The 25,882-nt window shown below is 36.7% G+C and overlaps 1 protein-coding gene across 2 annotated transcripts in view; it reads left to right on the top strand.

The window, feature by feature from the left end:
• SV2C (synaptic vesicle glycoprotein 2C) overlaps positions 1-25,882 on the top strand; it is an 82,595-nt gene that overhangs the window by 7,968 nt on the left and 48,745 nt on the right. For both annotated transcript variants that reach the window (XM_075526855.1, XM_075526854.1), the window contains exon 2: positions 15,819-15,999. In XM_075526855.1, coding sequence (XP_075382970.1) covers positions 15,819-15,999 — 181 coding nt within the window. The remainder of the gene's footprint in view (positions 1-15,818; positions 16,000-25,882) is intronic.

Raw genomic sequence — 25,882 nt, 5'->3', positions numbered from 1 at the left:
AATCAAATTTTTCTCAGAAGAGCACAGGATGTTGGAAGTTGCAACCAGGGAACCTCTGGTATAAAGAAGAAAGTTCACAGTGAGGTGGTCAACCACTGGAAGAAATTGCATAGAGAAGCTGTGGAATCTTTCATAGGTTTTCAAAAGTTGACTGAAGAAGGCCCAGAGCAATGTGCTCTAGCTCTGAAGGTAACCCTGCTTTTAGCAGGAGTTCAGACTAGATGTCTCCAAGGGTTCCTCCCAACTCAAGTTTTTCTGATTCCATAAATCAAAAAATAACTGTCTGTAAATGTACAACACTTCCAGCTTCCTATAACTAAAAGAGATATTGCAGTTGTTACACTTGACTAAACCTTTAAAGGAAAGAATGTTCTGAATTCAGGGCTTGTACGCAGACTTGCTGGCTTAAACACAGACTACAGTCTAAATTCGTTTGGGCAAGATCATATAGCTCGAGTTATTTGTTCTCCTCCTGAGCCTGTATGGATTTTCTCTGGATCTGGCAGAAATCTGGGAGCATGCGACAAAATGTCAGGGTATAAAAGACTGCAGGACCTGAGTCTGAGAGGACCATTTTGTAAATATTCAAGCATCTACATGTCTAGAGGGATTCTCCAACGTGCTTAGGCACCTCACTACATCACTAAATACCTTGCACACGTCCTTAGAGACATAAATATATGGACAAATCTGGAATTAAATTGTTATTCTCAGACTGTGGTTTCCCATTTTCATGCTTGGACAGGTTTCCTTCATGTAACTTGCTGAAGCAACAAAATTCCCTTTTAGAGAGATTTCTCTTGTTGTGGATGTTCAAACTAAAATTATCTTAAGCAAATTTTTATGTTGAGTTTTCTTGGACATTCAGTGCTTGTGATATTCCTTTGTTTTCCCACCTATTAAGGAGCTATAAATTCTCTGTGTAGGCCAGATACCTAGAGATGTTGTGATTTGCAGGGGAGGAGGAGCTTTCTTGGGATTGTTAATCTCTTTTGAGGACTATGATTTAATATGGAAGCTAAAGATTTTGTCTTTGCTAATTGATGGTTAAGTAAAAATTTTATCACAAGGTTTTTCTTTTTGCCAATTGTAAATAAAAGTTTGCTTAAAGCTCAAAAAAAGGCCATGAAAACTCAATATATTGATCTTAATGATCTATTAAGATTACTCCTATTTGTGAATTCATTAATGCTGTTTTTAACCAGTCTCATTTATGTTAGCTGATGTTACATTTGTTAACTGAAATTCTATCTTCAGGGCCAAGTCCAGAATTCAATGACTGAAAACTAGGGAAGTATAATACTGAGCAGCTGATTTTCTGTTTTCCTTTTCTTCTTAAAATTCAGACATTTAAGACTTTATTTCAAAACAAAATCTACTTCAGGCATTATGATTGTCTCTTATCTATTCAATTCCAATGATACTTAGTTTTGACAGCATGCTTGCTCCATATACTACCATGCAGGAGACAGGAACAGTTAACCATATATTTGACACATCTTTACTTATTAGAAGGTCTGAACTTTAATAGATTGTCACAAAACTGTCCTTACACAGCAATGAGTAAAACTCCTTCCTGCTGCTGTAAGTAAGCATCTATGTACAGGACTGTTCTCTTTTACTGTTAAATACTATTATAGGTCGTTAGATACAGGTGAGATTTATTGTGTGTTCCTGCATAGAATACAGTAGGAGAAAGTGAGTGAGTGTCTTGTTATATTCCAGCTGTTAACATGGTACCAGATGTGTGATGACATAAGAGACCACAAGTGACGTAAAATAAAGGAAAACCAGGCTCTGCTACTCTGTATTTTACTGTTATGTGCAGCTAGTAGATGTGCTCCTGTAGAGTTCCAGGGAAGATCTGTATTTTTATTATGGAAAGCATGTTGAAGTTTTTTTTTTTAAATTATTTTAGACTTCAGGGGATAGATACTCAGTTACTGATATTCAGTACTCAAGATATTCAATACTAATTTTTTAATGTGCATTCTTGGCTGTGGTATAATTTTTATTGAAGAGAGCACAGATGTCAAAATGTTAGGTACTTATATATGGGTCTGAGAATTACTGTATTCACAAGAAATGCATCTAGGTTAAGGATACTTAATGAAACCAAAGCAGAGCTTTGAGTGTGAGGAATCTCATTGATGTAACAGTGAGAATCCATTGTACTTACAGTTAATAGTAGTAATAAATCTTTAGCAGCGATAGAAAGATTTAGAAATAGAGCTGCAGTCATTGAAATGTGCGCTAAATATTCCAGAGCAAGGTGAAAACTGGCCGGTAGGATTAATGTCTTGTTTCTTCAGGAGGAGATGCCAGAAATACAAATGCCATCATGCATGCTGTTCACCTTTGGTACAGTCCAGTTCCCTTACCATGACCTTATTAAAGCACTCCTCCTGCAGTGTTTTTTCTGCTTGCCTTCCAAACACAATTATTTGAGGGAGAAAAATTACGAGACACATCCTTATCCATTCTAAGCAGCAACATTATGTGGATTGGTGGAGAGGGTGGTTAGTTTGTTTTTCTTTTCTGAGGGGAAAAGAGGAACAGTGGAGAGAGTATGCAATGTAATTTTTTTCTGTTATGAACTGGACTAAATCTGTATCACATGGAATATCATGGGCTTGTCACAAGACAGGAACTGGGTGCACATATTTGAACAATTAATGAAATGCAGTGTATTCAGTCCTCTGCGCTGTTGCAGGCTCCCATTATAAGCCAGTATTTAAGGTGGGTCACAGCTGCCCTCTTTTTCTGAGGATGACGTTGTTCCCAAACCACCTTATTGAAGCCAGTGCTAACAGGGGAACAATACCACCATGTCAAATATTTTTCCTCTTACACAGATTTCCTGCATGCAGCTTTACTGAGGAATACAAGCTATTGGACACTGTTAACGTACATGTTCCCCCTTTGCTCTTAAGAGTTTCACCATTTAACCTGGGGTTAAATATAATATTTCCCTGATTCAATACGCAGTTTCAGTCATGGAGTTTTAACCTGAGTAACTCACTCAATACAAACCAACATGAAATGACTGCATTGCAGTTCATTGCTGAGAGCCTTGGTGTTTATATGCACTTTCAGCACAGACAAATGCTATTTTAAACAACTTATCTTTTGAGAGCTCTGTAAGTGATGTAATACTTACTTTTTTTTTTTTTTGGTTAAATGGACCTAACTGCACTTGTATACCTTAGAATAATGTCAGAGATCAATCAGTGTATGTACAGCTAGTAAAATACTAGGTCACTTTTTGAGCAAGACATTTGTTGCCAGAACATAACATTTCTTCAAGGTTTAAGCTATGCTTGCTTCAGCTGAATTCAATGACTGCATGGATATTGGGAAACTTGCTTTTATTTAAATGATGAAAAATACAGCCTGCAATCGGGATAATGTATGTACTTGTGAAGATTGTATGCGTAGTGGGTAAGATACTTGTACATTTAACCACTTACAAACATACATTACCGCCATGTGCAAATATGCCTGTACTGTTTATTTGCACACAAAAATAAAGCTAAATAATTATGTGCTTGTAGTTATCTTCAAATCTCTGTCTGGGAGACTGATTATGTCTAAAATAGTTAAAAATCACTGGGCTGATTTTTTATGCACTGCAGGTTATTTTCTGGCTCTGCCTATCCCATCACAGATCAGTGATTTTACCATTTATGTCACACAAATTTATAATCTTACAAAAGTGGCCAAAAGAAGGAAATGCCTCCTGAAGGAAAAGCCTGAGGGCCATGGTGATTTCACACATTTAATTTGGCTGTCACCTCCACTTTTTCCTCCCTCTCTCAACTGCCATGGGATCTCTGGCTGATGATATATCATTTCTTAAATCAATGTGTCAAATGGAGTTTTTTAACCAAACTGACCATTTTAAATATGATGGTGGCACTCTTTTCCAAGTCCCTGTTCAGTTAATTCTGCAACGCAGTTAAGTTATGATCTGCAAGCTTTCATTTATAGAAATGCTGATCTTCATTATTTGTGTATTTGTAGCTCTAATTTTGCATCTTGAGTCAAATGTTGAGCTGTAAAATGAAAGAGAGGATGTATGAGGTCCTCGGCAAGAAGAAGAAATATTTTCACAGAGAAAGTGTTAATGAACTTCATTAAGACATGCAACAAACATAATTTAATGGCTCTTTGTCATAGCTGAGTAAATTTCTTCCTATGTATTTTTTCCATGGATTTAATCAATCAAGGATTTTAGAACCTTTTGAAGTTTGACTTGTCATTTTATCTTATACTATCAGTATTTTGAAGAATTGGAAGCAAATAATATATTGTGATAGATAAGGTTTGAAATAGTTATTTATTCCAGACCTTTGGCTTGTTTAAGGGAATGTCAGTGTTGAAAAGTATGGAACACAATTAATTTTTTAATCTACTCTGACCACATTTTATGGCAGATGTAATTCTTTCCTTGTGATGGGTACATCTATTCTCACTGTATACACCTGATTCCCTTGTTTGAAGTACCAGTTTGGTATTGTCTCAAATATATGGAATATCACTACTTTCGGAGCTGATGCAGCATCAAAGTCACTGCACTATGCAAGTATAAATACTTAAATGAAGGAATGATACTGAGTTATTGCTAGAATAGAACCATGAATATGACATATGTAAATTTTTTAAACTATTCATGCAAAAACTTGTTTAACAACAGCTATAGTGATAGTTAACAATTTGTCCAGGACACTGTTATTTACTGACATTTATAATACAGTTTATTTTTTCATTTATTCTTACCCATTTTTCAATACTTTGTCAGCCCTATACAGAATGGGAAGGCTTGATAGGAGGGGATGATATAAAAGTAAGGTTTTGCAATTTCCTGTACTACAACAAACTAACAGGCCACAGGAGTCCGGAAGGAATTACTCACAGATTTATTATGTGACTAGAACTGTGGGTGACTTAGGGAAGTTCTGTCCATAATTTTTTTTCTTTGGAGAATCTCAGATTTTACACCCACTCTACCCAGGCCAACTCTACTTACTACTCAGACTTCTAGATGGGCAAAAGAATAAACTATTCTCTTCCCTACCACTAACTTTCAAATGTTGTTCCCTGGCTCTCTTAAACCAATGACCTTTTTACCCAACATCTACTAGTCTTTGTTCCAGCTAGTGGAAACAAAGCCAAGAGTTTTTGATGGCACATTACATATGTCAAGTTATTCTAGCTTTTCTTAACAAGTAAGCTTTTCTCAGGATACACATGTGATGGACAGTGTCTTCAAAGACTTACAGAAACCCATTTATCAGGCAGACAGAAGTTTTTATCTGACTTTTTTGGGGGGATAGTAGAAAGCTGGGAGAGTAATATAAAGTAGGGAAATTAAGAAAGTGGTGTAAAGTGACACTGGCTTTACATCCATAGCATTAAAAAAGGTCTACATTCACAAGGATAGGCAAATGGGGCCCGCTTGCAAATTTCTTCATGTCATGTTAGCTGGATTTAAATTATTTGCTGTATACTGGTTAGCAGTGGAGAGCCTCATATGAAGTTAAGGGAGTATGGATAAATATAACCTATGTGATGCACGACTGTCTATTGTGCTGCGTATTGCTTTTGTCTAGCATTTGTCAGACCTGCTCATTTTCACAGAGCACAAGTATTTTCCTAATCCGCTAGAATTCAGGGCGATTTTCAAGGTTTGTTCTGAAGCTGCCACTAGCAAGTCTTGTTAAACAGAGATCATGAACTGATAGATACAGTCATCTAAACAATTTTCCATTTAGACATTACAACAGTGCCTCCTGGCACTATTGTAAATACGTAATCAAAAAGCCTGTTTAGCACCACCAGCACCTGCAGGTGTATTGGCACCATACAGAGGATTATTCTGATCTGTTATTCTTCATTCTGACATTGGATTAGTTAATCTGTTTCATGGACTCTAAATGGGAAAGCAGAAAGAAGATGTGGGACCATTAGCAACGGAACTTTCCTTTTTCACTCCTGTGCTGTTGAGTGCTGGGTGAGGTAGACCAGGTCTTTTGTCAGGCACTTTGGGAGATGTGTGAGTTTCAGACCCTTATTACTTTTGGTAACCTGTTCCTAATGATGTTAGGCCTAATTCAATGTCTTTTTCTGAAACCAGTGGAAGGTCTTTGGTTTTGTTTTTTGGTTTTTTTTTTGGTTGGGTTTTTTTTTTTTTTAGCATTGTTTCTCTTCTCCCACCCTTTCATTTCATTGGAACAAAGGTGGTAACAGCCAATCTATGGATGAAGCAAAATTTAAAAAAGTTATTTCTCCTATTTACAAGGAAAGAATTTTACACAGTACTGGAATATAGTTACACTAAGGAGAGTTAATGGCAGATTAAACACTGAAGAAATATTCAACTGTTAGCTTTAATATTGTAGATACCTTCACTAGGAGCATAGTTTTATTAATTAGTTCTTAGTATCACGTGCTTTGATTTGCTGATTTGGATGCATCTGTTATTAATGCAGGTGTATATACTGCGGGTTTTTTGTTTTAATTCAGCACTAAATAAAAGTTAGTAACATTCAGGGACTGTGCTCTATTTTGAGTCAGAAACAAGACTAGGCAAATAAGAAATTAACATTCAGGCAATAAAACATGTAGCCAAAATGAACGGTTTTGATATGAAATGAGATGATTAATGTAGATGACTGCATGGGCAATTTAAATCTTTAGTGAAATATATTTTTTTGCTTTGAAATTTAATTAATCCGAGCACATTGCACAGTGCTATGCACTGTTCAATCATATGCAGCATTTATAATCATTCTGATTCTCAGGATTGCCATGGAAGTGCATTTCAAATGGCAAAGTCACAGCAATTTCTAGCATGACAGGGTCAATTCAGAGCTGGGCAAAGACTGCATTGAATTTCGTGTCTAAATCTGAAAGTAGAAAAATCCAGAGGAACTTCTGCAGTTGCAGTGGAAGAAAACAGGAATTAGGGGTATTAGGACAGCTTAACTAGGTGTGTTTTATCCAAAGCTTGTCTGTTAGGATTTTCTCGCTAGTGCCAGAGGGAACTGTTGGATCAAATGAGAAGATAATGTGAAAATAGTATGTTCAGTGATAACACCTAGGGAATCTGTCAACAGCTTCACATCATCACCTGGGATTACCTGAGTTTTTGATAAAGTCTGTGGTCTATATATTGCATATTGGTAACAACCATCATGTAAAAATATTGTTTATATGGGTAGAAAAATACCACATATTGGCTGGTTCTTACAGTCCCATGTTGCTAAATTTGAATGCTAATTGATTATTTCTGTTGTGAGTATCAAGGAAGCCGTGCTTTGGTCTTTTTCTCTATAATGCATTGTTGATTTAGCTAGCCAAGCAATAGCAGTATGAAATAGCAGTGTGCTGCTGTTTGCTGCAATAATCACTACCAGTATTCAGTTTGTAAATGATTCTAATGAAGAAAATGAAATAACTCTGATCAATTTTTTATCCCAAGAAATCTGTTATGGAATAAATAAAAATGATGCTAGCATCTGGTAGTAGATGGCACTTTTTTTAAAGACTTAGTTATTGGCATAATAACGTTCTTAAAGCAGAAGTGATTATGACAATGTACTGCAAAGGTACTGGTTTACCATATTCTCTATTTTGCTGCCTTATCAGAAAATACAGCTGTGAAGAAAATTCCCCATCCTACTGAGTAATCTATTACCTGCCACAATCTCTGCAATGACTGAGCTTCTTCTATGCATTTATTAATTTATCTAATTTAGATCTGAGGAAAAGCAGGAGCAGTTATTCCTTTTGTTATTACAGTGTTTCAATTAAAATAATATCTGAGTACACAGGAAACTCATCTATTAAGACAAAGTATTATTTCATTAGTAAAAAAAATGTATCAGCACACCTGCTTGTGTAAATTTTAGATATATTATGAGGTGAACATCCCTAGAACTGTAAGGAGAGTTAATAGCATACAGACTCTTAAAGCAAGAAAATATTTTGTTTTTCAAATTAACAGATAATGTAAAGGTCCAGAGCTAAATCACCTTGTTCAGCACTTAATACATAAACCAGAAGTCGTCTCATTAGCCCAATGAGAGGAAAGAGGGAGGCAAAATGCCAATTTTTTTCCTGTTGGAATTAAATTGAGCCTTACACCACAAACACTTCAGGTTGTAAATCTCACACCTGAGATACAGGAAACAGATTAAAAGTAGACATATTAGGTACATAAATTTAATACAAGCATGCCAGAGGAAACAAAGAAAATTAACTAATACCTGAATGAAATTTGTGCGAATGATTGTTGTGGAACCCTTTGACTGTCACGTGGATGGTATTTGGAACCCTTTGACTTTCACGCGGATGGTATTTCTGTTATAGCACTGGAAGAGGTTTGGTCAAACCTTTCCAGATATGGGTTTTCATCTCTGGGATTTCCCTCAGGGTGAACACACTGGAGTAGATTCATGATTTGGAAATATATGCAAGTGGTTTTCCTGGAAAAAAATGTGGTATTTTTTTATTTCATGGAGATGACAGAATCATTCTCACTTCTCCTTTCCTTCCAAGAAAAAAAATTGTCTTCCTGGCTCATCTTTGACCTTTGTAAGAGCATACTGGGTGATGAGTTTGGGTAGCCACACTGCGAGACCATTTTCACTTAAGTCTCAATGTTAAATCAAGACAAATATATTGTAGGTATTTGTTGGCCTAAAATTTTGTTGACCTAAAATTTTGTGTTGTCAAATTTTGTCTTACATTAGATGCTTTCTGCTTTCTGAGTATGCCATAAGTACCATTCACTCAGTTTCAGTTGTCTTCCAGCTATCTTGGAGGTTCCATAGTGGGCTTCTACATCGACTTCCTTTTTTGAGTTCAGTTCTCTGGAAAATTTGGGCTTGATCGTTTTGAAAGGGAAAAAGTATGGAAAGAAATGTAGTTTTTTTTCTTTTTAACTTCCATTTAATATTTTGTGCTTTTTCTAGGCTTTATCTTTGTTTTGTATTTGTGAGGCTTCTCTTTAGAAATACAGTACTTGGCTACCTCATGACAGTTTTCCTTCGATTAAATCACTCATGGAATTATGCCTGTCATACTATTACAAAACTGTATTGTTTGAGTTGCTTGTGTTGCTGATGATGTTTTTTCCCTTATTATCTTAAATATCATAAATAGGTATGCACATAGAACTGTCGAGTTACTTGCTCTTTCATTTTTCTTTCTACACTGGTCAACTGAGTATGATCTTGCTTTTGCTCAGCTTTGCTTTCAGTTCCATTTTCCTGACTTTCATGGTTGAGTTCCTCTACCAAATATTGCAGTTCATCAGTATTGTCGGAGAACAGGATCATTTTGTCTAAGAATCAGATACAGTTCACTTGATTTCTATTTATGTGAAGTTTCTGGATTTGTATCAGATTGAATGTCATCAGATGTTTTGTAGGTATGTTTGAAAGTGGTATAAGGAAGCGCTTGTTTTCTTTTTTGTGTTGATGGAGCAGAGGGAGTATTTATCGTATTGGTTTTATTTGATTGATTTGAGCTATGAATTATATGCTATGTATTTTTGGTAGCCTTTACATCAGACCATTTACCTGAGTTGTTTTCCTATGTAAATACTAGAGAAACAGACTTTTAGAAATTAATAAACATTTATTAAAACTTGTTTTGGATTGAAGCAATATTTCTTAGTTTTCTCCCCTTCATGAAAACATTAACGTTTCTATATTGCTCAGCATGTTTCAGAAGAGGAGACAAGGTTGGTTTTTTTTTCACTGATCACACTGGGATTCAGTATCTTTCTTCATCTCAATGAGTGTGAATTTATCTTTCTTTAGTTATTATGGAGATAAAGTTGTCCTTTTTTACTGACTGTGAAGGATATCCAGAATGTCTTGTGCACTAAGCAGCTAAAAAATATACAAAAGCTAAATGGTCTCTCATGCAAAGACTTGTCACATTGGAATTATTACTATTAGAGAACTAAGCATACAGGTTACACAGCTGCAAGTCACACTCGAATGTCCAAGAATCACTGCAGTGTGATAGACACTGATAGACACTGTACTTCTATACTGAGACTGAAGAGCTTCAGCATTAATTTTAAAATAGCTTTATACCTTTCGTGTATTTAAACAGATAAACCCTGTTACCATGATTGCTAAAAACAATTCTAACAATGTAATAGTAAGTAAAACTTGACTGTTTGTAAATATATCTATCAAGCAGAAGAGCAAAAAGCTTCAAAACAGATGTGTAATTAAGCATCTGCACTAGAGAGTATGAAATTGCAGAGTGAAGCCTGTCTGCAGCTGTCCTGAAAGGGAATGCAGAAGGAGTGGATTAGTCTGAAGAGTAGTAATAGAAAAAGAGCCTGATATGCTGTAGCATTTGGGGATTTGCATATGTCGCATATTATTAGGTAAGAGCAATCATTTAGCATCCGAAGTTAAGACACAAAATGATTGCTGTGGGAAACAGCTATCACTTAGATAAAGGAAATCCATGGCTTGAGAAGTCTTGAACTTGCAAAGACTCACACAAAGTTTTAATTTTAGTTAATATGGTGGCTGGCTCACACATTTGTTGGAAAACAGTACCCATCAACTTTTTCAGATGGCTGAACAATTAATGTTCTACTCCTTTACCCACTTAGATCTACACCTTAAAAATTTACCATTCCATAAATATAGAGCTTGTTGTTCCACCACTTCAAGCACTGATTAGAGGAAAGAAGAAATAGTTGTTACAGAGGAATATTAGTTTGTGGTAGTTCTTTATGTGGAATGTTGGAGTGTTCGTACCTCTGAGGAGGTGAATGGCATAATATAACAAATAAGAACTGAAGATCCAATATTCTGACTACACAGCCGGTTTTAGACTTCCAAAGTCAGTGGCTTTAGAAAATTGATTTCTTCTGCCAATTCTGGAGTTATTACAGTTTTCTTATATGTGTTGTCTTAATGGAAAAGTGTTTGCTTTAATTACCTCCTATTATAAATAGTTAATTAGACATTATGTTTGACTGAAGTTGGTTGCTGCATGAGTTGCGATTCTTTCAAAGTCTTTTCTGATCAAAGAAACTAATAACACATTATAATTAAGTATAGCTCTGAAAGAGTATCATCTTTAAACTCTGAATATGCTGTTTATCAGGGTTAAAACAAAGAAAAATCTGGATATTCTTACTCATTATGCTACTTACAGGCATTGAAGTTCTTCACTATGAATTGTTATATTCTAAACAATAGCATATGGGAAGATCCTAGTACAAGTAAATAAAACACTGATTAAAGTACAGTATATTTCTTATGAAAGGACTTTTTCTCCTCTTGGAGCTGTTTTAGGACCATATTTATAATCTTGTTTTCCAAAATATAAGTAATATTTTAGTCTTATTTTTAGAGTCTTCTTTTAATGGGAGTACTTTTTCCAGTTGTATGAAATGCGTTCCACACTCAGACAAATGACCTAAACAACACAACAGGAAAAAAACAGCTTCAGGCTGGTTTTATATCTACTTTATAATAGATGTGTTAAAGCAAAAGATGACCATCGGTGAGTCCCATAGGCTGTCTCTCTGTTGCACGGAAGTCTGACTTTACTGACTTTACTTTCATTGCTTTATTTTCTCCCAGTGAAGTGTATACTTACAGACTGATTTCTCAGCAGAGTTTGGCTATCATTTAGATACCAGGCTATGAATTGCAACAGGCAGTGGCAAATAATGAAGTTTTGGCAGCACAAGGAATAAAATACTGTTTAACTGAACCTCAGTGACTGATCATGCATGTATTCTTATCCCCTTGCTTAAATTGCCCATAACTAGCGTTTGGATACTGAGGAAGTTCTTGGTCAGCTGCTTTGTAAAGTTAAGCTGCTGCTAGCAACCAGAAAGATGCTGTGTGCACATCCGTTAAAAAAATATCTAGCCACCTGGTAGCCAAAGTGTGCACATGGTGTAAACCAATTCCAGACTCGGGTCCCCTCAACTGAAGGGGATGCAAGCATGTATTTTGTACATTTGTACAATGGGGAAAATCTTTAAAGTATGTAGAATTTCTGCTGTGGAAAGAAAATACAGGTGGTTAAAACTCGGTAAAAGAACAACAAAAGAGAATATTCATTTTAGCATGGTGTGAGTTTCTTTTCAGCTGCCACTTGCCTCTTCTCGGTGCCTTTCCACCAAATGACAGCGTTTGAGATTACATGTTACTTTGTGGGGAAAATCAAAGATTTATGTTACAGATATCATTAGTAGTCTTTGTATTTTAAAATAAATTTTAATTTTTAAAAATATGTTTCTAGGACCGTGCTGGATGTCAACTCAGTCTGTGCCTTGTGCTATGTGAGATAACTTCTTTAGAGGCACAAATGTGCTGTAGCAAAAAGAAAAAGAAAAGCAGGCAGTTTTGTGATCAGTAGTAGCCGCTCAAAAAGCGAGCACCACCTTCAGGATGACACACTAGATTAAAATCTACATATGTATATGTACACCCATACAATTATTGTTTTGATGACCAGTGTTTAAAAGTAAGGAGAAAAGGGAGCAAGGTCTGACCAACAACAGGATATTTAATTTTTACATATATAAATTTATGCAAAATGTAATATGTGATTTGTGAAAGGTATACAAAAAGTTATAGTGTTTTCGCCACGAGATTTATATTCTGACCAGTGGCATGACATAATAAACAGGAGCTACAGAGGTTGGAAAGGACAGGATGATGAAGGATAAAATGCTAATCTGATGTCATTGGTTTCTTTCATTTGTTAGGTGGTTGTTCAGCTATTTTAACTGTTCATAGAGTTCTCCTTTGCCATTTGTCACCTTTATGGCTTATTGTGAATATTGCTGCGGGGGAAGGGAAGGTCTTAAGGAATGACTTGAAAGTTGAGAGGAAGGGGACTTCCTTTATGGTCTGCAGGCAGGGTTATGTTCTGTATAAAGAGAGACAGAAAATATGAAAAAGAAGACAGACAGGAAAATGCACTGAAACAGGTATCATTGGTAGCTGCAGTAGGTTCAGGATGGAAGGGATACAGATCTTTGGTTGGGAAGAGGGATCATGGAGGGTCTGCAAGGCAACTAGGAAAAAATTCAAAGTTAATATAATGGGAAAGAATGAGCTAACGGTGCAGCTCAGAGAGAAGCTAATATATAGCAGTTTATGGATAGGAGGAGAACATTATTTTTAGCAGAATCTTTTGAATGCTTTTCAGGAGAATTACATGGTATAAGGAAGGCCAAAGCACAGTACAATAACCAAAGGACTTGTCACCAAAAAGAAAGGTTGATATTTCTAAACCTGAAGACTTGGAAACTTTTTTCTTTCATTGTTCACAGTGTTTTGATATTTCTGTGCATCACAAGGAAAGTAGTTGCTTGGTAAAATTAAGATTATTTGCACAAAATATTTCAAAGTTATCTATATAAAGAAATACAAAACTATTTGATTGGCCTACTCTAAGTATTTCTAATATTAGAGTGTTGACTGGGAAAGCCCAACAATGTTTATGTATGAAAGAATGTAAAGAATTTCACTTTAAGAGTAAAAATTAGCCATTTTATTTGCCTTTTTGAAATCAGCCTGCAATGCAGCTATCGAACTATTTTTGCTAATTTCTTTCAACTAATATTGACAAGTAAGCACCAGCTCTGCTGGATGGAGTTTCCAAACTGCTTGTGAGTACTGGTCTACCTGCAGCGTGGTACAGTAACCCTGCCCACAGGAAAGATATTAAAGCAGTTGGGCAAATATGCCAAGCCACTCGCCCAGTTTGGTCTCTTTAGGACCAGAAAATGTGCAAGCTCTATGTGCATTCTCAGGAAAATCTCAATTATTGGAATAAAAATTTCTGATCAGAATGAAGGAGCTATCTGACAAAGGTCGGTTTCTAAACACCTCTAAACCAAAAAGAGTATTGTAGTGTCTGTGTTCTTCCTGGACTAAGAGGAAAGAGAACAAAGATATCTTAGGAATTCTGCAAATTCTGGATTTACCTACATTCTTACCAATATCTTTTGATGAAAGACTAAGATCCCAGTAATAGCTAGAAAATATCCACTGACAAAAGTTGTTTTGAGAAGACATTTAACTGTTGTTCTTAAGGAGCTTGTTGGTCTTTCTTAGGTAAAGAGATAGTTAATGTTCCTGTGATGAGCAGCGATGGATCTGTCATCCTGTCGTGAGGGACTCATGGAGAAGACAGTCAGTCTAGAAATACTTTGTTCTTATTTGATGGTGGCTAAAAAGGCAGCTGCAGAAAAGACTGATTTGCTAGTATTGGTCACAATCAATGGCAAAGGGCATTGATAAAAACAGCATCCTCACCTAACCAAAATATAACTATCTTTCTAATATACATTTAACACGATGCGTGTTTTATCAAATGTTTTAAAAATATGTCTCGTAAAGAAGCAGCAGTGGAAACTACTTGTACAAAACGTGAGGGGGAAAAGGGACATTCTAGGGGGCATGAGACCCTGCAGATGTCAACACTTCAGATGTTAAGGTCTGGAATTCCAAGCATAGAAATACTGATGAGTGACCTCTACGATAATATGCAGTTAACCAAGTCCAGGCATTTAAGTATTTCTTTCAGCTTTCTTTCCATTCCAACTACCTTCTGCAGGACAGAGGTGATTCTTCTGGAAGCCAGAATTTTGCACAACAGTAATTAAAGCCCAGCAGAGTTGCTGGGGAATTTGTCCTTTCTTGTGGCTGATCGAAAAGAGACACAGAACAAGGATTGCTAGTACTTTAGCTGCTTCCAGCTACGTCATATTTAATTCCTGCTCTGTAGTAGATGTATAAGATGGTAGCAACTGCTAGGTAGATAAAACCCAATCTGGGAAATTCAATAAAAAGGTAGGTGGAAAAAGACAAATACATGTATCAAACAAAATACAAATCTGGTTGGTTCTGTCCAAAGCTTGGGAACTACTTTCTCTTCTGAAAGTCTGCTCAATGTGTTGTGCATCTTTGCCAAATGTCCCACAGAAGGTTTGTCCGTGGGAAGGAAATAATGTACAATATGCTAAGATGTGAATGGTCAGTGTTAAATATGTCGATGTAGGTTTCTGTGGAAAGTCCTTCACATTGAAAAAATCATTAACATTTAAAATAAAATCACCCCAAAATAATTTTTCCCTATCTCACTTTAATGTATGTAGCTAAACGGTATTGTATCTGTTCAAAATTCTTTGAAAAAAACAAAACAAAACAAAACATTCCAGTGTTTTTCTGTATACAGGACAGTGCCTTTTTAAATAAAGCAGTACGCTGTAGTAGGAGGGAGAAAAAACCAATCAAACTGGACATCTTTGATTCTATAGATCTCAAATGGAAAGTGTCTGTTTCATAACTAGCTTCCTTTAGACTTAGCACATCTTACTGCCAGTGATTAATCCCCTACAGGACTGCTTATGTTCTAGAAATGTTCAGACAATTTGTTTCTGCAGGGGAAGTTACCATTTTTGCAGTATTTAACGTGAATGCAGTTTATTACTGAGGAAATAGTGGCATTCTTTCTCTCATTCAGTCTTATTTGCCTGTATTTTAATTGTTTTAGCTAGAGGCATCTTGTTTAATAATCGTATTAAGCTTCAGTCTGTCTGGTAACAGATGACAAAGACACAGTAGGAAATCTGTTCTCCCTAGATACATTTGCAAAGCTATGTATATAATTTCTATTCACTGAGAAAGGAGAAATTAATCTCTATACTGTTTGTTTTGTAAAAATAGAAGATCAACTATTTTTGGTGTGGTCAATTGTGGTCAGTTATGTAGCTCACAAAACATCTTTTTTTTTGTGTATTACAGGTAGCATAGTGTACCTTGGGATGATGGTGGGGGCTTTCTTCTGGGGAGGCTTGGCAGACAAGGTGGGAAGGAGACAGTCACTCCTGATATGCATGTCTGTCAATGGATTCTTTGCCTTCCTTTCATCATTTGTCCAGGGCTATGGCTTCTTCCTCTTCTGTCGCTTGTTTTCTGGATTTGGGTAAGCTCCTCTGGTTTTGTTCATTTCCAATTCTGTGTGTTAATAAAACTTTCCTGTTTGCAAAAGCACATTATTTAATGTAGAATTATAGTCTGTGTCAGGGGCAAGAGAATTAAACAAGGTAGCTACTACACTCCTAAATAGCAACCTGAAGGGGAAGAATAATGATTTTAGGAGAAAGACACAGACTGCAAATTGTGAGATTGAGTTCTGTTCTTATTTTGCAACAGACTTGCTTTGTGAACTTGATCAACTTGCTTAACTCTTCTATGCCTCAGCTTCTCTATGCATTGCTTGTTCAGTCAGCCAAACCGTATTGTCCTCACAGGTGTACTGTGATTTCTATATTTGTAAAGTTTCTAATGTCTTTGTGTGCATAATATTGTTTATAATACCACTACAGTCAAGACTGTCAAATTTAAAATGGGGCTCTAGAGTGTGCCAAATGTTATTGCTCTCTCCAGAACGGTGTATGTAGCCCTGTTTTTGCTTTAATTTTCTTTTCATTTAAATAACTTCTTGGTTGTTGGAAAAGTTTAAGATATTGGTAGTGGTCGATTAAGTTTATCATTTTAAACTTACATGAGCAGAGATTGAGTTACACAATTAAATTACCATGAGAAAGCTTCTACCTTTACCCTTGGATAACCAAGAGCTCTGTTCTGTAGGGCGGTTAGTTTAGACTTCTGGAAATTGCTTGCTTCAGATAAAAACTCCCAATTACAATTCCATTTCAGGCCACTATCAATCTTTAGGATGCTGAACAGGCAGGAGCTGGGGACAGCACAGTATGCTGTGTCGTAAAGCCATGCATGTGAAGTCCACTGCTTGTATGGTTTGTGGCCTGTAGTTTATGTAGCCTTAGTGCACTAACACTGTTGAGTGATGTTTGCGGTTTTAGAAACCCCTTGAACTGGTCTGAAGTAGGGTAGGGCTAGACACCCATACCAAAAAAAATTTGCCATAGCACTATTAAACTGATTTAGGAAGGGGGATGGAAGGGCAAGGGGAGAGAGGAAGGAGATGTGAGGAGTCCTCTTGCTAGAAGAATCTCCTTAGTCTGTGACCAAATTGTCAGATACTACTCTAAAAGAAAATGGCAACTGTTCTAAATCTTAATAAAAACTTAGAAAAACAAACCAAAAAATCCCATCCAGCTTCTTTACATGTTTTTCATATCATACGTCACTATCAGTTCCAGGTGATATGTTTTGTCTCTCCATAGAGAAACATCGATCAAGTTGCATGACACTTTCACTCTTCCATGATCCTGTAAAAGTTCAGAAACTTGTTGTATTCCTGCGTAGCCTGCCCAATTCATGAGGGCAGTACTGGACCCTTGTGCCACAAAGGTTTGGTTTTTGGTGGACAGGTTTGTGACACTGTTGGCTTTCACCCAGATTGTCCCTCTTGGGGCATACTGCACAATATGTATTTGTCATGCCTCATGCCAAACTTGCCTGCAGGGTCTCCTCCTCACCTGCAGCAGTAGCTTTTCCAGTAACGTATAGTGCCTGTAGCTTTAGTCATAATAGATGTATGTCCTGGATTGGAAAGCACGTTCCGCTTATCATAAGCATGTTCAGCTTGTGATTAATGGTCTTTGAAGGAGTAGGCCCTTCATATCTGTATCTTATACCTCTGTGTGTGTCCCTGCTGTGTCCAAAGTCCTCCCACCTCATCTTTGAGAGCTGCATGAACAGATAATAGATAATTTGCCATCATGTACTACATTTTAACCCCCCCCAAACAAACAAACAACAACAATAACAAAAACCAAGACAGCATGAGCTGCAGAGTTGTTCCTCATACCAGTTACTGCAGAGAACACTTCATGACTGGCTCACATTTGCTGCTTTCTTCAAAGACTGGATTTCTCCCCAGAATAACTTCCTTCAGCTGGTATCAGAGTTGCATTGTAAAAGCCACAAGGGTTCTAGAACTGTGTCTGTGCTTCATACTCTCAAGATGAGGGAAAGCTCTTTCTTTTTCTGTTCTCACTGTTTGCCTGTGATGATGCAGTTTTTCCAGAAGACTTCGCATGTTTGGAGCCCTTCTTTTTCATCTGCTTGCTTGCTCTCAGAGAAGGCTTACTTTTCACTTAAAAGCAATATTCAAGATGGTATTTGTGTCACATCTGCCTTTCCTCAGTTTTATGATCCCATTTTGGATATGATCTTATGTTGAGAGCAGCTGTAACAACAACAGACACATCATACACCAAGCACCAAGAAAGAAGGGAGAGTCTAGAACGTTCCAGCTGCAGAGGCAGCAAAGTAAAATCTTTTCACTTTTAAACAGCTAGGCACAAATATACCCACTGTTAGAGCATACATCTTACAGACATCTGTTTCCAGATACTTTGCATCAGCTGCTGTGCAAGAAGGCAAACTCTTTTGGTATCGCTCACTGAAGAACTCCCAGATATTTGCGCCACCTTTGAAGCCATATCTTCTCGCAGTATGACAGGAAAGTTGCTTGAAGGGTTTGAATTTAATCTTGAACATTTATTGCATTCTTTACTACATTCCATGTCTTGTTTGAATCAAAAAGAAGTTGTGTCAGTTAGATGGGAATAGAAATTCAACTTAATTTCTCTTTATAAGTTCTCCTCATTTTAGAGGTCCTGTCTTTGGACAGTAGATGTCAGTTCCCCTTTCTTACTCAAAGACGCTGAATATATATCTCTGTTACCATGGGAGGAGGCTTTGTTCCAGTAATTTTGTGTGAATCAAAGAGCCCAAATATGAAATAGGAATAATTTTAAACAAAGAACTGAATGGTATGTTTTTTAAAGGCAAAAAAATATTGTTACTCAGATTGCAGAAGAGCTTTCTGAAGGGGCATAGAGTTATCTGGACAATTTCATATAATTAGAAGTCAATAAAATATTAGGAAGTATTCAAAAGATATAAAATAATTTAGGTGTGCAGAGTTTAAACTGGTCTGTTATCTTCTACATAATATAAAAATAGATTAAGAAGCGTGAAGAATAAAACCAGTGATAAAAGATTTTACTTATAAAAATACTATAAAATAGATTCTTTTCAGACTCTTCTGCAGTCAAAACGTGTTTACAGAAGTAAACTCCTCAGGGGAAAAAAAAATCCTTCTAATCATTTTTTTTTCATCTGAAAAACCTAAAACTAGTAAAAATTTTGCATGCAAAAAAGTGATTTGCAATACAAAACAGTACAAATAATATTAAGATATTGCTAGGTAAAGGGCATTGAGGGATATGAAAGTCTGAAAGGTGAATTTAAGCTAGTGAAAAGAATAAAGAAATGTTGGACAGTCTGCAAAGTCATTCTCTTTTACAGAAAATAATAACTGTGATCCAAAATCAAAACTCAAAAGGAAATTTAATCCAAAAGCCTGATAAAGGTCTAGGAGGGCTTTAGACATGGATTCCTACAAAGTGAGAAGACCTAGACAAGAGACTGTGAGCTGTATTCATCATTAGCCATTGGTGGAATGTGCAAAGATTTATCATCAAAAGCACCTTGTTAGATCTGTCTTTGAAATTGTCGAAGGAAGGTTTCTGTAATACCAGAACACGACTCATAACATCGCTGCTAACTTGAATGGAACTGGAGTTGTTGGCTATTCAATACTGCCACTGTGAAGTGTTATTCTCAGCTAGAAAATTTTGTCTAACCTCTACTACAAAAAAAAATGTATTTATTTAATCTAAGCTATTAGTTTACTATTTTTGATAATTTTAGGTAATTTTAGATGCAGTTTTTCTAAGTACAACAACTCAAAGTAGAATAAAGTGCTTAAAAGTGCACTATATACTTGTATTATCCCAGCAAATTTCATTTTGATTGCTTTGAAATAACCAAAGGTGATACAATTTGGGAAAATGTATCATGCTTATCCAGCCCAAATGTTACGTCTAAAAGTAATCAAAGTTTTCATGTAGTAAAAAGCTAGCTGAAACAAATATCCTGAGATGAACTACAGTTTAAAAATTCGTCAACCTGATATGTTTGTTCCCAGATCAAACTGATTCTTTTTCATGAGCAAATTAAAAAATGCTAAATAAATGTGTTCTATTTTACAAACCAGACATTATGTCCAGACTAAGAGATTTCTTTTAATTTGCCAAAATTGCCAGTTTGGCCAAATTTCTTCTCCAAACCCACAGAAATATTAGGAAATACAGCTTAGATGTGGTTAACTTATGTAACTAAAAGCTATTATGAAGCCTTTTCCCTGCCCGTTGCCCCTTGTGAATAAGTGTCTCTTGAGATGTACCATCACATAGTGTTTCTTTTCCAGAAGACTTTAGACTATACTTCATTTAAATCTGAGACTCACCTTCAGACAGCTTTCTTAACCCTTCTTCAGAAAATATCTCTAAAGCTACCTGCAGTACTCCTTCCACATTGCTGGGATCTACCAAAGAGTGCTGGCGTCAACATAGTAGCACTAAACTCGTTATGTATATCTTTTCTCAAATTCTTCACACTCTTGTGGAGATTCAACAGTTAGCAAAAATCCAAAACTGTGGATGAAGTTTCTTGTAACTAGGAGTTTTGAGGTGATTGCCTCTGCAAATCCACCTGCGCTGCCTTTTAGCACCACTTTTGTACATTATGGGTAGAGTTGTATATACCCCTTCTCTTAATGGCCAAAACAGGAAGGGTATGCAAGCGGTCCACATACATAACAACTGTAAAAATGTTCCAGCAGACATGTGGACCATGTGGACACAGCACAGGATGGTTGGCCTACACAAGCAGTTGCCTTCAGGAACTTCAGATCTACACCAACAGGCTGCTTTTGTAATTGTATGTCATTGGTACTTAGTATCATGTTATATTTATCTTTTACCTCTTCATACCCGCTTGCTCCACTTCTTTCTCATGAAACACCTTGTATTCTCTCACCCTCAAAAGGCTGTAATCCTACCATCTCTGATTACTCCTCAGCTCCCAGCTGTCTCCCACCCATGGCTATCAGTGTTTTTACACTGCAAGCTAATGAATAGCTCTGCAGGTAACTGGCTTCAAAGCTGATAGCATATGCCAAAAGTGTAGATATGCTTCTCAGTCAAGCCAAGGAAGCAGTTAGCAAGGTCTGAACTTTCCAAATAGCTTTGATCCAGCCCGTGCAGCTTCAGCTGTGGGTAAAGGTTGGCTAACGTAAACCTGGGATAGCTGGGAGAGAAGTGGTGTTTCCTAAGACTGTTAGGAGAACAGGACAGTATTCTTATGAGGAAAGGAAGACTATATAAAAGGGAGAGAAAGACTAGATAAGGGAAACAAGTAAATAAGGTAGAGAGACTACATGACAGAAAACAGTCAAAAGAAAAAGTAAAAACTTGAAAAGAGCAATGAAAAAGAAGAAGAAGAAGAAGAAAATCTGCAAAAGAAAGTGTTCATAAAAAGTGATTTTGTGATTACCAGTACTGGCAGATCTGACAGCAATTTAACTGACATATCTAGTTGAGCAGGTACTGCAGGAAAATTCTTTGCAATTATTGCTTGAATTTAACATAAAATTCGACATTTTTTTAAATAGTGTTGTGTAAATTTGGGGAATGAATTATTTACTCATCAGTTCAGCTTCCATCAGAACTGACAGTACTGTAGAGTTCAGTAAATAATCATGTGAATCTTTATCACAAGGACTCTCTTGCTGTTAATAGCATACAGGCCACTGTACGTGTGTACCTGAAAGACAACTTCTCTAGTATACATAGTCCAAAGAGGCACTTGTATTTAAACATGGATAGAATGATCAGCAAAGCTTAGTCTGTAGCATGCTGCAGTTTTGTAGGACTTCATCCAGCAGTTCTCAAGGAGAACCGGTCACTCTGGATGCTCACTCTTTGATACTTTGCCACTCCAATGGCAGTTCTGAAAGGAAAACAACAGAGAAGTTTTTTAATGAGACTTGTGGTAGTGGGGGTAGAAAACTGTTAATAAGAAGAGGGAAGAGTAGGCACAATTGGACAAAAGGACAAAGGGTGGTGGGCTGTTTCCAAACCTCAGGGATGTAACACTGAATCTGTGTTTTGAGCTCTATCACTTTTTAACAAATTGCAAATAACAAGGTGACAATTGCAAATGCCATCTCACACAGACACTGTCCTTATTTTTCGTCTGGAGGTTGTCCAAGTTTGAGAGAGAAGAAGACAAGGTATTTCAGAACACCATTCTGCCTTGTGCATTTAGTATTCTGTAAGGGTTTTTTTCCTAATTGTCTCTATTCCTTGTATGCTTTTGCATTTCAAGCCCCGTTGGCTAGTGAATCTGCAAATAAACAAAGGCTTCTATCTGAAGCCAGAGGTTCCTGAATGCCTTGCCCAAGTGTTTTCATCCCAGCTGTCACACTGTGCAGTTGCCAAAATCCGTTGTGCAGCTCTGAAGGTAGATTAGCAGACATTTATCATCTTTGTTTGCAACACAGAAAAAGCAAATGTACCTTAGCTTATTGTTTGTTTCACTGAATCCTACTCTCCTAGGGTGCATCACCTAAATCTCCTTTTGGTTTCTCTCTCCCCATAATTTCACGGAACAAACATGAACAGAGAGTGGACAGAAATAATAAAAGCATAGCTTTCCGTTTGGAATATTTTCTCAGGTCAGAAATCGAACCTCCTATTGCTGAAAAGTGGGATTAGATAAATTGCTTATTTCTGTATTGCCATTTCCCCCTGAATAACTGTTGTTCTTTTCAAATCTAAAATTAAAAAAAAAAAAGCATCAAAATGTTGGATAAAGAGCCACTCTTCTTTGTGAATAAATAGAAGAAACAGTACAACTCTTTTTTAGAAGTAACAGAACTGAGCAAATATGACCTACCACCCAAAACACATGCCATATGCATGCTGAGTGGAAGATGAACTATGTAGGAGATGGCTTTCAGTAAAGACTAAATGCAGCTGCAAGGCATAGGTACCAGGCAGCGGAGGACTCTATGAGTCTGTATATGAGCAAAAGAAGTAGCCAAAACCTAAAAATGTAGCTAGAAAGATATTAAGAACATTATCCTGAAAAAAACAGAGTAAGAAGTAAGAGTAAAATAAGAATTTGGGGGCATCAAATAACAAGTTCAGTGGTTAATTTTTTCTCCATACAGAAGTAACTCATAAGGCTCCAAAACTAGCTCATCTTTTGCATCAAAAAGGGTAACAATATGCTGATTAGTTGGTATTTCCTTCCAATTGAATTGCATGTTTCTGTGAAAATACCAAAAAATTATGCATTCTGCTCCTTCTCTGCCTACTTCTGACAGGGTTTATTGCAGAAGACAAAAAATAACTGAAAAAGATCATGACTGACATTTGTCATTCTTTTGACTGACATTTATGCCATTCTCTCCACATATGGAGCAATATGTGCAGTAGGAAAAGGCTCCTGCTGTTTATTAAGTGTTGGTTTTGCATATATTCCTACATATTTATTAAAAAAGACAAGGCTGAAGGAATGCATCCTGTTGTTTTAGCTGCAGAGACTGATCCTTACAGAGCGAGAGATTTTATTTTATGGTCTTGAGCCAAGCTCAACAAAGTTTTACCTCTTGCTGGTATTAGACTATGCCTCATTGCAGAATCTGTTATTCTGGAGACCGTTATCACTCATGATCATCAGCCCCAGAGGTTTAGACCGGTGGTTTTTTAATCTTTTAAAAAAATGTTCAGACTCTACACAGTCTTCCAGTGGAGGTATAAAAACCCTGTTTAGGTAATTCGTACATACTCACAACATATCTGCACCTCATAGATTCTTTTTGTGACCCTTTAGGAAGTAGTGCATGGACTCCCCTCCATGATCTGTGGATAACAAGTTTATGTCCGCTGCTTTGGCTATGATGACTGAAGAAATAACACACATGAATAACAGATAAGATGTAAAAATGTCAGAGTACTTGAATCATTTGTATTTAAGAAAGTCAAAATCCTTCCCATCTTTTAGATTAACATTCTTCTCAAGTTAGCACGGTTTTCACAGGCTTTTCATCTGCACATGCAGATATGTGAAGGGAAGAATGTAGTTTCATGTATCAAATTCTTTTCTACAAATGAGGATGAGTCATATGATTTATAAACACAATAAGAGCAAACATGCCATTGTATCAAACCAATTAATTGCCAGAAGCAGACTTAATACTGTATCCTGTGGGAAAATAGTGTTTTCATTTCCCATAAAACAAAAGTTGAAGTCTTCCTACTTCAAAATCAGTGGCAACTCTGCCTTTGATTTTATTTGGAATTCCTTCCTGTGCATGCCACCCTCCATTCCATGCAATGTTGGTGGGATACCAAAGAAGCAGTCTGCTTTCAAACTTGTAAAACAAAAATGTTGAGGATCAAATTCTGTTCTTTCCATGTAAATATGGAAGAGCTCAACTGGAGCCACTGAATTATTAAGGGCTTATATGACTGTAAGTGAAGGTGGGATCTAGCCTAGGATTTTTTTTACTATAGAAAGTACATTCTTCCTTGCAGCTGTTGGGTGATATGGTGGGGGGTTTTAAATATGAACAATTGATGATTTAATTCATAATGTGCAATAGCTGCTGAAGTATGTGAAAGACCTTCATAAGAGAGTGATAGAAGAAGTCAGAGGTGCTCTGATCTTCTCTTGCCCAAGTCTTTGAGAGGTAGTTCATGCTTCTGCTAGCAATGTTCATTATACCAGATACCACATTAGTTCTATAGTAGTAAATGGCTGTGGTACCAAGCACACATTAAAACTTTTGCAAGAGTCAGACAGAAATTTCTTTATTGCTTAAAAATGTTCTCTAGGTCCACACAGTTTTTAAGGAATTTCCTCATTGTTGTTTGGTGTGATAACAGCTGTAGCTCTTCCTGCTCTCCTTTTCTGCTGTCACTTGCTCTGCTTTTAGGACCAAGTTTCAGGGAGTGGAGGCATGGCTACTGCCACCCTGAGATTGTCCAGCATAAGAGCAAAAGAACTGTCTTCTGCAGCAGGATGCTTCCTCTCCATCTCCTTTCTCTCTCCTCCAGTTCAGCTGTTGATTAGCCTCTCTAAGATTTTTGTAATAGTTTTTCAGTTATTGTAATAGCTTTGCATTAGTGACATAGGAAGAGCTTGTTAGGTACCAGTATCCTAAAAGCTTCTAGCAGTATCACTCCACACTTACATGAGGCCAGAAGGAAGAATTTAACCAGCTGAGAAGTAAGTTTTTCATTCACACGTTTAGGTGCAAAGAAGTGCACAACACACTTTACTACGCAGTTGCTATGAAACAGAGACCTACAACTCTAAATAGCAGCTATTGTCTGTATGATGAAAATACATCCTTTTTTCTCCTTTAGCCAGTAGACAAGTTATTTTCACTGTTCAATCAATATCAACATAGTATTTTAAGCTTTTCTTAGCCTGTTGGTGTGCTTACTGGAAATGTCAACTTAATCTATCAGATGAAACAGAAAAACTTTTTTTTCAAAGCTGATTAAATTTTTCTGTTTATTTGCATATCCTAAATAAACATTTTGGTTTGCTGGCTCCAAAATTCCTCTTACATAACTAAAAGGTCTATTTGTAGAAAAGTTGCCCTATTAAATTGGTCAGTACAGACAATGTTTCTTCTGTAGCCTTGGAGGACCTTTAGGGCATAGTGTATGAGTCAATCCACCTGGATTAGTTTTAAACACTAAAGCAGCATCAACCCCCCATCCTCTATGGTATAGTTGGTTCATGCTGGCAGGTAGGAGATGCCTTTTTCGCTGCCCTTGGTCAGGATCTCTGTACATTTTATGACATTAAGATAGGGTATGTTCTTTCCACTTGAAGCATCCACCCATTTCCTAAACCATCATCCCACAAACATTTGTATGACCTACGGACGTATGACTTACTCCACCCATTGGAAACTCTCCACAAGACCCACTTCACCGGAATTC

The sequence above is a fragment of the Mycteria americana genome, chromosome Z (assembly GCF_035582795.1).
Source record: "Mycteria americana isolate JAX WOST 10 ecotype Jacksonville Zoo and Gardens chromosome Z, USCA_MyAme_1.0, whole genome shotgun sequence".
In the NCBI taxonomy this organism is placed as follows: Eukaryota; Metazoa; Chordata; class Aves; order Ciconiiformes; family Ciconiidae; genus Mycteria; species Mycteria americana.
This window is presented reverse-complemented; position numbering and strand designations above follow the sequence as displayed.